The sequence below is a fragment of the Lynx canadensis genome, chromosome A2 (assembly GCF_007474595.2).
Source record: "Lynx canadensis isolate LIC74 chromosome A2, mLynCan4.pri.v2, whole genome shotgun sequence".
Classification (NCBI taxonomy): Eukaryota; Metazoa; Chordata; class Mammalia; order Carnivora; family Felidae; genus Lynx; species Lynx canadensis.
In genome coordinates, this window is record NC_044304.2 from 8,855,046 (window position 1) to 8,866,095 (window position 11,050).

Genomic DNA, 11,050 nt, shown 5'->3' on the forward strand with positions numbered 1-11,050 from the left:
GTGTGCGTCTTGAGGGACGGAATTCCAGGCCTGGTTACCAAAAAGAGGAGAGGTGAGTCTTGGGTGGACCCGTCCTTGTGGTCCCGCTTCGGGTCTCACTTATGTGCCAGCTGCCCCCCGACCTTCAGGGAGAGAAGGGCTGCAGCGTGGCTTGGAGTCCCAGCGTCCACTGGAAGACAAAAAAAGTTAACAGCGCCATCCGCCAATTTCTTTTTATTTCTCAACAGTCCTGAGTCGGGTATTGTGACTCTCATTTTGCAGATGAGTAGACCGAGTCAAAGGTTAAGGCACATAATTAAGGTCACACAGTTAGGAAGGCATTGAACTGGGGTTCAGACTCAGGTCCCAACTGGCCCCTGAGCCTTAGCTCTTACATGCTCTACTGGGCTTCCTGGAAAGAAGGCTCTGTTCTCTCTGCAGGGCTTCCAGGCCTTCACCAGAGGCTGGAAGGCCTTCCAGAGGGCCGGCAGCCGGGCACACACTGTGCCCCCACCCCGGTGCTCCTCTCTGATGTTCCGATTCATGTCACCCACACAGGCCCAGGGCCCCTCTGGGGTTACACACCACTTGGAGTGGTCTTCTGTGGCACTGAAGGTTGGCCCAGCTGGCCCAGGGAAAGCTATCTGAGTCACATCCAGCACATGCTGGGCCCTGGAGCAGTTGGAGGGTAGGATGCCATGAGAGTTTTGCCAGAATTGGACCTGCAGGTTACTGCCAAGGGCTTCTGCCAACCAGCCAGAGTACAGGTCTGTGGAGGACGGAAAAAGGGCACGGACAGGGTCAGGGTCATTGCCAGGGCCAATCTCCCCTCTCTGAGCTCAGTTTCCTCAGTTGTCAATTCCTGGAAACCCAGGGAATTATAACATTAAAAGTTATAGCCCTTACCAAATGCTTTATGTGCATTGCTTCATTTGTCACAATCCTTTATCAGTATCCCCATTTCTCATATGGGTTAAACTGAGGCTCTGGTTAAATCACACACCACATAGCCAGAAACCAATATGTGAACCAGGTCTGTTGGTTGTCTACCAACATTTGATTGTGGCTCCCAAAGAGTCCTAGTCCCTATTCCTGACTTGCCCTCAGCCAGGGACACGCTAGACAGCCCCTCTGCAGAAAAAGAGTTTGGCAACCCTCCATCTCCGGACTCACCATCTCCAAATTTTCCAAATTTGGCAAAGCTCTGGAAGGTGTCCCCTGCCTTGGATGTGAGTGTTACACTGCTGTTCCAGGGGCTTTGGAGAACATGCTGGCCATTGACCACCTTCTCCAGGCTGGGGACTTGCTGAGCGAAGGCCTCATCTAGCTTGTGGTCATACACTAGGGGGTAGGTGTAGGTCAGCTGTCTGCCTGGAGGGCAAAGGTGGAGAAAATGAGGGACTATTCCACATTCTGGCCTGGGAATCAGGGATTCACTTTGCCTCCCTGTCCACACTCACCAATCTTCGAGAATTCGGTGAGGGGAAAAGACACACAAAGCAGGGTCTGCCCATAGATTTGGGCGTTGGGAGGCCAGCTGTATGCAGCAGAGAAGGCAGGTGGAGGGAAGCGAGGAACGCTGTGGACCAGCCAGAAGCCCCCTTCTTGGTCCAGGAGCAGCACACCTGAACCAGAAGACAGGGTTCAGGAGGACTGTTTAAGGCATCCCAACAAACACATGTACCACCAGGAACAGCCTCAGTTTTCGGGGGGCCTGGAGGTGTGGGCAGTGTGGAGATCACTGCTGAGCTAGCTCACTTTCCGCAGCTGTCAATTCTCATAGTCAAAAAGAAAGACCATGTTAATATAAAATGAGGAAGCAAAGGTCCAGAGTCTGACAGAGCACCCCCCGCCCCTCTGGTTAGATCAGGGGTTAGGGGTTAGGTTAGGGGTTGGGGAAAATGCATGGGAAAACCAGAGCTCTTCCCCAGCCCCAGTCCGGGCCTCACCCTTCGTGTGTCCCCGACTGGAAAAGTCCTGAGCCCTACTGGAGTTAGGTGGCTGGTCGTTGTATAGCAAGAAGGCGAGCTGGGGGAGATGGATGGGGCAACGTGAAGTTTCTCCCCCAGGCCGGGCCCTGGAGTCCCATCCCAGGTCCAGCCCAGGAGCCCCTTCACCTGGCTGGTGTTCCGGTACAGCGGCAGGAGGCTGCGGCCCACGGCCCCCGCCGAACTGTTGATGGGCCCCGCGCCATCGCGCCAGCCCCCGGAGTCCTTATCCATGTACTTGTATCGCAGACCGCTCTGCGCCGCATCCCCGGGCCCGCTCTCGGCCGGCAGCTTGTAGACGACGAACCTTGAAGTTGAGGAACGGACAGTAATGGAGGGAGGAAAAGAGAGGAAACTCCAGGCTTCATTCACCCAGGTGTGCAGCAACCCCCGGGCCAACCCCGGGAGAGGGTCGGCGCCTGCGCACTCGTACCAGTCCACAGGCTGCCCCGAGTCCCCGTAGCAGGTCAGGGTCCTTACAGGGACCCACAGCAGCGCGGCCAAAAGCAGCGAGGTCAGCGTGGTCATGGCGATTGCTCGGGTCGAGGAATCTGCGTTGGGACCGCGGGGCACCAGGTCACGAGCTGGGCCGGGCCGGTCCCTAGGCAAATTTCACTTCCCCAAACAGCCTGGGAACTCCAGCCAGGACCTCATGAGGATGGAGACTCCGCCCACCAAGTGAGAAGCAGAGATTTGAAAGTCAATTAGGGGCGCTCCGGGGGCGGTGCTTCCTTTCTGAAGGTCACTCCCCTCAGGCGCCCCTGGCCGCTTCCCGCTTCCGGCGCACTCAACCCGAGATACGCTACCCCTGCTGCCTCGGCTCAGGCCACGCCCCCGGTGGCCAGGTGGTTTCCCGAGTCCCGCCTTCGACTCTTCTCCCGGCCAATCATGGCTCACATCCCTCCGCTAGGCCCCGCCTCCGTCTCTTTCTCCTAGGGCTGGTCTCAAACCACACTCTTCCGCCAGGACCCCATTCCTTCCCCGGCTCCTGGGTTAGCCGCAAATTTGGATTTTTTCCTCTCTTGCTTTACAATCTGAGGTCCAACTCTTGTGACCTTTGCTCTTTTAAGGGGCGCTTGTGCTCCTGATCCTCTCTCTTTTCATTCCACATGTTCTCCCGGGGTCCCCTGAGCTAGTCAAAGAATTACATTGGATCATGTCTGGGTGAAGGGTGCTGAGACTCTGGGACCGGGCCGAGGGGCTCTTAAACAGCGGGAGACGGTCCCAGTGAATATAACCGGGGCTCAAGGGAGGAGATAAAGGCGATGTAGCCTGATCTTGGGGTGTGGTGGTGAGGGGCGGCAAAGCCTACAGTGCCAAGAAGGGTTGCTGAAGTTTAGGAGATGAGGGTGTGAAGGTGTGTACGGCCCCCAATGTCACCCCTGAGGATACAGCTTCCTCCCGTCTGCCAGCACCCAAAACCCACAAAGTCAGGCCAACGCTGAACCTTTATCTGGGAAGGGCATTGGTACAGGACCCATAACCATTCACAGCAGATCCAGGCACTATGCAGAGCTTCATTAGTCGCGATGTGAAGTCCCCTGCTAGGCCCAGGGTCTCTGGGAAGCCTCACCCCACAACCCCCAACTCCCACTGCCCAGGGCGTCTTGTAAACTGGTCTGAGGGTCCAGCTCTCTGAGGGTCTGTCTCTCTGTCCGAAGTGTCTGAGAGTCCATTTATTTGGAGGGTTGTCTCGTTGTGTTTGTGTGACCACTGGATGTCTCTGTGTGGCTCCCTGTGGCTGAGGACGTGTGGGAGTTTTGGCTGGAGGCTCCCACAGGTCTGTCTATGGGCCAGTCCTTGATCTTTGGGTGGATCTGTGGGACTGCGAATCCGAGAGAGGGTCCATCCGAGGGAAAACCACCCTGCGTGGATCTGCTTTTGTTCCATCCCCAATCCCCAGGAAGGTCCAAGTGTTGGGGCAGGGCTCAAAGATGACGCTTCATGTGCAAGGCCAGGTGGTCGGAGCGCGAAAAAGCGCGCGGGCAGAGCTGGCACCGGAAGGGGCGCTGCCCGGTGTGCTTCCGGTAGTGGCGGGTCAGTTCGTCTGAGCGCGCGAACCTCCAGCCACAGCCGTCCCACGTGCAGGCGTAGGGCTTCTCTCCTGGGGGGTTGGGGCAAGGAAGCCGTGAGCACTACTGCCCCCCCCCCCGCCCCCGCCCCCGGGTCTGCCTCTGCACTTGGCCGCGCTCCTTTGCTCAGCCTTGGCCCGGTACTAGGGTGAGGCAAGTGAGGCGCCTAGGGCGCAAGATGTAAGGAGGCTCTCCCTCTCAGGGGAGGGCCCTTCTCACTCCCAGGGGACGGCCCTGATTCTGCACCCAGGTCCAGCCTCTGTGACCCCGACCCTTCCTCTGTACCTGCAGTTGGCGCCAAATCCATTTTCGCTTCCTGGACCCAAGTGGTGTCCCCTACCTCTCTGGCCTCGTTTCCTGCGTCATGTTACCATGCCCCTGAGTCCTAAAGCCATCCTCGCCTTCGTCCTTTGGCCCTGCTCCCTATGTTCCAGCCCCACCTTGTGCCAGGGGACCTTCCAGCTGTTGGCCCAGTTCTACCCCTGGCCTTGGCCCTTGAGTCTTGAAATCCAGGCCCTGTGCAGGAGGGTTATTCTCTCCCTAGGCTCCTCCTGGCTCCTCTCCCTGAGTCCCCGCCCAGGAATGTACAGTTGGCCGTACCCTCTGCGCGGACTCTTAAACCGAGGCCACTCCCTTTCTCCTCCCCGCAGCCTCTATTCCACAGGCCCGCCCCCGTTTTAGGATCCTGGGACCTGGCTTCTCCTCCTGTGCCTACCCTCCTCCTTCCCAGCTATTGTCTCTATCCTCCTGGGTCGGCCTCTGCATCTAGGCACCGGAAGCTGACTCTGGCCCTGCCTCGGCCTCTGAGTGCCAGCCACGCCCCCACGGTCTGGCTCCGCCTTCGTGCCGAGCAACCGGCCTTTCATAGTCCCGGCTCCTAACTCCGTTCTTCGCTTGCCCCAGACCTGAACCCGATGTCTTTGACCTCGCCGCTGGCATTCCAAGCTTGTCACCTCCCCGCAGTCCCTCCTCTAGGCAGGTTTTCTGCGTCTTAGCCGGTCCTCTGCCCAGGTCTTACCGGTCATCAGTTCCTTGAAACGGTCCTCAGGTTTCCCTGGTTGTCTCTGTGCCCCCGCCCGCCTCCCGCACCGCTGCCTGTCCGGCTGCTGAGGTCCCAGGCCGGCTCCCAGCTTCCTCTGCCCTGCCCCTTGCTCCGCTTTTAGCCTCGCCACTCGCTCGGGTTTTCTAGCTCCCCAAGCCATTCTCTGCTCCCGAGGCTCATCCTCCAGCCCCGCGCCCGCTCCCTCACCTGTGTGCGTGCGCAGATGAGCCTTCAGGTGTGAGCTCTTGGTGTAACTCTTGCCACAGCCCGGGTGAGTGCATGTGTGCGCCGCCTGCCTCTTGCGCGCCCACGATCGCCGGCTGCGTTTGGATGGCGCGGCCTCCGCGATCCCCCCTGGGTCTCCTGCGGTCCCCCGGAGTCCCGCACCCGCCGTCCCGGGTCCCAGACAACTCAGGAAAGAGGGGGGTGCGGTGGGGCCGGGAGCAGGCGCTGGGAGCCCGCGGAAGAGCTGGAAGTGCCCTTGGTACTGCGGGACCGGGTACAGCGCTGGGTACCCGGACAGCAGCCCGTAGGGGGCGCCTGGCGCCGTGGGCACCGAAAGCCCGGTCCTCGAGAAGTAGCTGCCGGAGGAGCTCGCGCCTGGCCCCGGGTACACCGGCTGCAGCGACAGTGCCTTGGGCTCGGGAACCGGGCCCAGGGAGGAGCCCACGAAGGCGTCGGGGCCCGGGGCTCTGGGGGCCGGGCGTGCCCAGCCCGGGTGTTCCTCGGGACCCAAGAACCCAGCCACCAGCCCCGAGCCGCCCACATACGAGCCAAGAGTCTCGGGTGGCGGCGGCTGCGGCTGCGGCTGCGGCGGCAGCTGCGGGGGCGGCAGCGGGAATTGCGCCGCGGAGCACTCGCCCGGCGCCAAAGCGCAGGTTTGGGGCGCGCCGCCCGGCTCCGGGCACGGGAAATTGGTGAGAAGGAGATCCAGATCCCAGGAGGTAGCCGAGTCCCTCTCGTCGTCTTCGTCCTCCCTGGGCGCGTCCTGCGACTCCGGCCTCACGTGGAGGGGCAGCCCGGTGGGATCAGGGGGACCCGGACCCAAGTCCTGCACCTCCTCAGAGCGCCACCACTGGGGAGGGGAGCCGGTAGCGTGAGGCTCGGTGGACACCAGGGTACCCTGCCCAGAGATGGACGGGGCCTGACGCCCTAGTGGGGATAGACTGGCCAGAGGCTCTGGAAAGGGGTCTCGTTTGCTTGTCTGTCATGTCAGTCTGTCCCCCTCCCTTACAGGGCAGACTCGCTCTAGCGCCCCCCCCCCCCCAAAGTCCAGGGACAGAGGTCGATGGGGCTGGAGACCCAAGATAAGACCGACATTATCTGGAGCCACACTCAGGCTTGGGGGAAGGGGTGGAAGAGACAAGAATGGAAGGCTGGGGGTGGAGGGGGGGCCTTGCCTCGGTTCCACCCTCCCCACTCTCCCTCTCCTTCCCTGTCCCCCCCCAAGAATTAATTCCCAAGATTAATACTTGGATGTTCCCTATATGCATTTGCTGTCCCCCCCCCCCCATATCTGGGGTGGTCTCACTGTGGACCCCTGCAGTTTTCAGCTCCAAGCCTCAGGTTTTTTGTATCTTAAGTAAGCTCTACACCCAATGTGGGGCTTGAACCCACCTGAGGTCAAGAGTTGCATGCTCTACGGACTGAACCATTCAGGTGCCCCTACAAGCCTGTCTTATATGACGGACATAGGTTCTTAGACAAGGTTCAGACCCTTGGCCTGGACTGAGGACCCCCAGCCTTGGGTAAGATTCAGAGCAAGATGCAGACTAGACCCCCCCCCCCCAAGCTCTAGCCACAGCCCAGGACCCAGCCAGCCCACCTACACCCCGCCTGGCCCCACCTTGAGAAAGTCTTCCTGTGTGTCCGGGAAGGGGCCCAGGGTGGTCAGCGTGCTGATGGAGGGCAAGGCGGTCTCAGCTGCGGCCATGGCCGGCTGGTGCCCACCCTGGGCCTCAGGCCTCCTCTCCCTCCGTGGCCTCGTGGGCTCTGAGACACCAATGGCCCCTTGGAGGGCTCTTCTCTGCCCTCAGCTGATTGGCTACAGTCCCTGATAAGAGGCAGGCAAGGCGGGGGGTCACCGTTTCTGGGGAACAGACCTCATCTCAGCCTTCTTAGGGGCTGGGCCTTAAGGACTGACCCCGTATCCAAAGCCAAGTCAGGTGTTCAGGGGCTGGGGGTTCGGAGGTTGAGGGTTCAGGTGTCAGGTAAAGTGAGGCACCGAGTCCCCACAAAAAAGAGAGACTTGGGCGTCTGTTCTTAGTTACCTTCCTGTAGGAGGGGATAACAGACAGAATGGGGATCCTGGGAAGGGGCTTCAAGACCCCCTTTCCCCTGACCACGGCCTTGTAGCTCTCCCCCTCCCCACTAAACAGCAGTAACCTTGCTGATGGCGGGATTTGGCACGAAGTCCTTGCCAAGTGGAGCATTATCAGACGGCCCAGATGTTGGACGCTGTTATCAGGTGGGGGCCCAGAAGAGCCAAACTCTGTTCCCGATGGGCAGGAGGGTTGGGGGCTGGGGCTTCAGGTTAGGTTGGTTTGAAATTGCCTGGATTGTGAGTTTCCAGGGTCGAGCCCGGTGCCAGGAGGAGGACCCCCTGACAAACAGCTGCCACTGTCTACCGTGCCCTCCCCCGCCCCCACTGTGGTGCCGCACGGAGTAGGGTGTGTGAAGGCCGGGGCCACCGCAGCCACCATTGCTCTGATGCAATGGGGCAGGGGAGATGACCTCCCCTCCTGCGTGAAACGGGACACTCAAGTACCTGAACTACAGGAGGCCCTCACAGCCACCCCCCTGCTCTGGGCCTGGCTGACGTTTGGTTCCTGCCCCACATGGGGGAGGAATCCAAGGTTGTGCACCAGGGACCTCCGGTGTTGTGTCCTGGGAGGCTGGGTGGATGATACAGACACGCGTCACAGACAAGCAGCTGACAATCATATGCACACACAATGTGCAGTTCCACAGTGACACAAATTCCTGGTTCCTCCGTCACACGGACCGTCTAGTCCCATGGCATGTGTAAGTGTGTGTGTGTGTGTGTGTGTGTGTGTGTCGCACGGACACACAATTCCCAGGCACAAACCACAGCTATATACCACACTGGCTACACAACGTTGTAGTCACACAATCTCTTAGACACAGAATTCGTAATCACGCGGACGGGTGCTGACGCACTCACACACCGCTACAACACACAATCGCACTGACGTGATTTTGCCACAACCGAACGGACACACAGATATCCTTGGATATGTTCTCACAGAGCTACAGAAGATTCAGTTACACGACCCCCACCTCCAGACACAAAAGCATAAAACACCGCCCCCCGCACATAATCATTCACAAACACACAATGATGTAGCAACGCACACAGCTAAACATCAGACACAGACACAATCATGCCCAGCATCATATAAAATCTGCAACCTTACGTATTCACACCACCTGTCACTGCCCCAGTTTGTAGTTAGTCACACAATTGCCCAGCTACCAAATGCCCCCCCCCCAGGCACACCCAGTCAAAGACACACAACCGCACCGACATGAAGTCGAACATGCTGATAGTGAAAAGCACACAACCCGGGCCAGCCATAGACACATCGCCACAGACACACGATCAGAGTTTCTGCATCATGAACGCATTGCACAAAAGGCAAAAAATGATCATGTATCACAAGGGGAGGGGGAAGCAAGTAATATGAAAGCCAGCTCAATGCACCCAGTAGGATGGCCATATTTCTAGAAATTGGGACCCCGTAAGCTGCTGGTGGGAATGCAAAATGGCGCAGCTACTGTGGAAAAGTTTGATGATTCTTCAAAAAGTTAAACAATCAAAAAGTTGAGGGGCGCCTGGGTGGCTCAGTCGGTTCAGTGTCTGACTTGGGCTCAGGTCATGATCTCGCTGTCTGTGAGTTCGAGCCCCACATCGGGCTCTGTGCTGACGGCTCAGAGACGGGAGCCTGCTTCGGATTCTGCGTCTCCCTCTCTCTTTGCCCCTCCCCCACTTGTTCCGTGTCTCAGTCTCTCTCTCTCAAAAATAAATACACATCTTTTAAAAAGTTGAACAAGCGTTACCATGTGACCCAGCAATTCCACGCCTGGGTATAGACCCAAAAGAATTGAAAACAGGTATTCAAACAAATACTGGTACGCTAAGTTCACAGCGGCATCAGTTAACAATAGTTAAGAGATAGAAACAACCCAAATGTCCATTAACACATGAATGGATAAACAAAATGTGGTCCACCCATACAATGAAATATTATTCAGCCATAAAAAGGGATGAAGTTCTTTTTTTTTTTTTTTTCAACGTTTATTTATTTTTGGGACAGAGAGAGACAGAGCACGAACGGGGGAGGGGCAGAGAGAGAGGGAGACACAGAATCGGAAACAGGCTCCAGGCTCTGAGCCATCAGCCCAGAGCCTGACGCGGGGCTCGAACTCAACGGACCGCGAGATCGTGACCTGGCTGAAGTCGCTTAACTGACTGCGCCACCCAGGCTCCCCCCAAAAAAAGGGATGAAGTTCTAATGCATATTCATGTGCATGAACCTAAGTGAAGAAGCCAGTCATGAAAGAGTCCCTGTAATATCCAGGCAAATCCATATAGACAGAAACATTAGTGGTTACCAGGAGCAGAGGGGGGAGGAATGGGGAGGACCGCTGATGGGTCCAAGGTCCCCTTGGGGCGATGGAAATGTTCTGGAACTAGATAGAGGTGGTGGTTGCACAACATGGTGAATGTGCTAGGTGTCCTGAATTGTACACTTTGAAATGGTTCGTTTATGTCATGCGAATTTCACTTCGGTAAACAACATGGCTGGAATTACAGTGGTTTCCTGGAAATCAGAGTGTCTCTTGGAGAGAAATCTCCTTGGATGAGGCACTAAACAGGCATGTCTGGCTCTAAAACGCAAGGCAAGAAGGTAAAGGTCCAGAGAGAGGGGAGCATTTGGCTGAAAGCATTTGTCCCCTAGGAGCATGTGGCCAAGAGGAATGATGGACTTCCCAAGGTGGCAAGGCCTGAACCTCAGTTTGGGTTTCCTGCTGTGTATACTGATGTCACCCTCTGACACCATGGAGCATCAGAGAACTCCAACACTCACACCAGCTCCAGGGCAGGGAGCTTTGGGGAAGGAGAGAGGCCACTGGCTGCAGGAGGAGGGAGGTGACTAGAAGTGTGAGAGAACCTTCCACCGTGAACAGGAGGGTTCAAACTGTTTTAGTTGGATATTAAAGGCAAGGGGCGCCTGGGTGGCTCAGTCGGTTAAGTGTCTGACTTCAGCTCAGGTCATGATCTCGCGGTCCGTGAGTTCAAGCCCCACATCGGGCTCTGTGCTGACAGCTCAGAGCCTGGAGCCTGTTTCGGATTCTGTGTCTCCCTCTCTCTCTGACCCTCCCCCGTTCATGCTCTGTCTCTCTCTGTCTCAAAAATAAATAAACGTTAGGGGCGCCTGGGTGGCGCAGTCAGTTAAGCGTCCGACTTCAGCCAGGTCACGATCTCGCGGTCCGTGAGTTCGAGCCCCGCGTCAGGCTCTGGGCTGATGGCTCGGAGCCTGGAGCCTGTTTCCGATTCTGTGTCTCCCTCTCTCTCTGCCCCTCCCCCGTTCATGCTCTGTCTCTCTCTGTCCCAAAAATAAATAAACGTTGAAAAAAAAATTAAAAAAAATAAATAAATAAACGTTAAAAAAAATAAAAATAAAGGCAAGAAGGCCCCAGAAAGTGGGAGGGTCCAGGGACACCCAGGCCCCAGGCACTTGGGGACATGCAGGCCAGTGATCGGACGCAATCCCATAAGTCATTTAGAGCCGATACATGAGGTAGAGCACGATACACACATACAATTACCCAGAGTGTCTATGTGGGAAGATGGTGTTCCTGGGTGGGCAGGGAGGGGCCCACCCCCTGCCTCCTGGTTCCCAGGAGGCCTGGATCCCAGGGCTGGTCCCTGCTCTGTACTTGGC

The 11,050-nt window shown here is 57.4% G+C and overlaps 2 protein-coding genes across 2 annotated transcripts; both read right to left on the minus strand.

Moving 5' to 3' along the window:
- Positions 1 to 198: 198 nt before the first annotated feature.
- DNASE2 (deoxyribonuclease 2, lysosomal) lies at positions 199 to 2,747 on the minus strand. The gene is given in 7 exon segments (XM_030301516.1): positions 199 to 399; positions 402 to 748; positions 1,153 to 1,350; positions 1,440 to 1,604; positions 1,929 to 2,007; positions 2,097 to 2,274; positions 2,401 to 2,747. Coding segments are annotated over 7 exon segments (1,098 nt in total). The 5' UTR covers positions 2,496 to 2,747; the 3' UTR covers positions 199 to 363.
- Positions 2,748 to 3,396: 649 nt separating this feature from the next.
- On the minus strand, positions 3,397 to 7,077 carry KLF1 (Kruppel like factor 1). The gene is made up of 3 exons (XM_030301504.1): positions 6,928 to 7,077; positions 5,289 to 6,156; positions 3,397 to 4,071 (listed from the first exon to the last, which is right to left on the minus strand). Exons 1-3 carry the CDS (start codon positions 7,012 to 7,014, stop codon positions 3,896 to 3,898), a joined length of 1,131 nt encoding a protein of 376 aa, XP_030157364.1. The 5' UTR covers positions 7,015 to 7,077; the 3' UTR covers positions 3,397 to 3,895.
- Between the last annotated feature and the right edge of the window lie 3,973 nt (positions 7,078 to 11,050).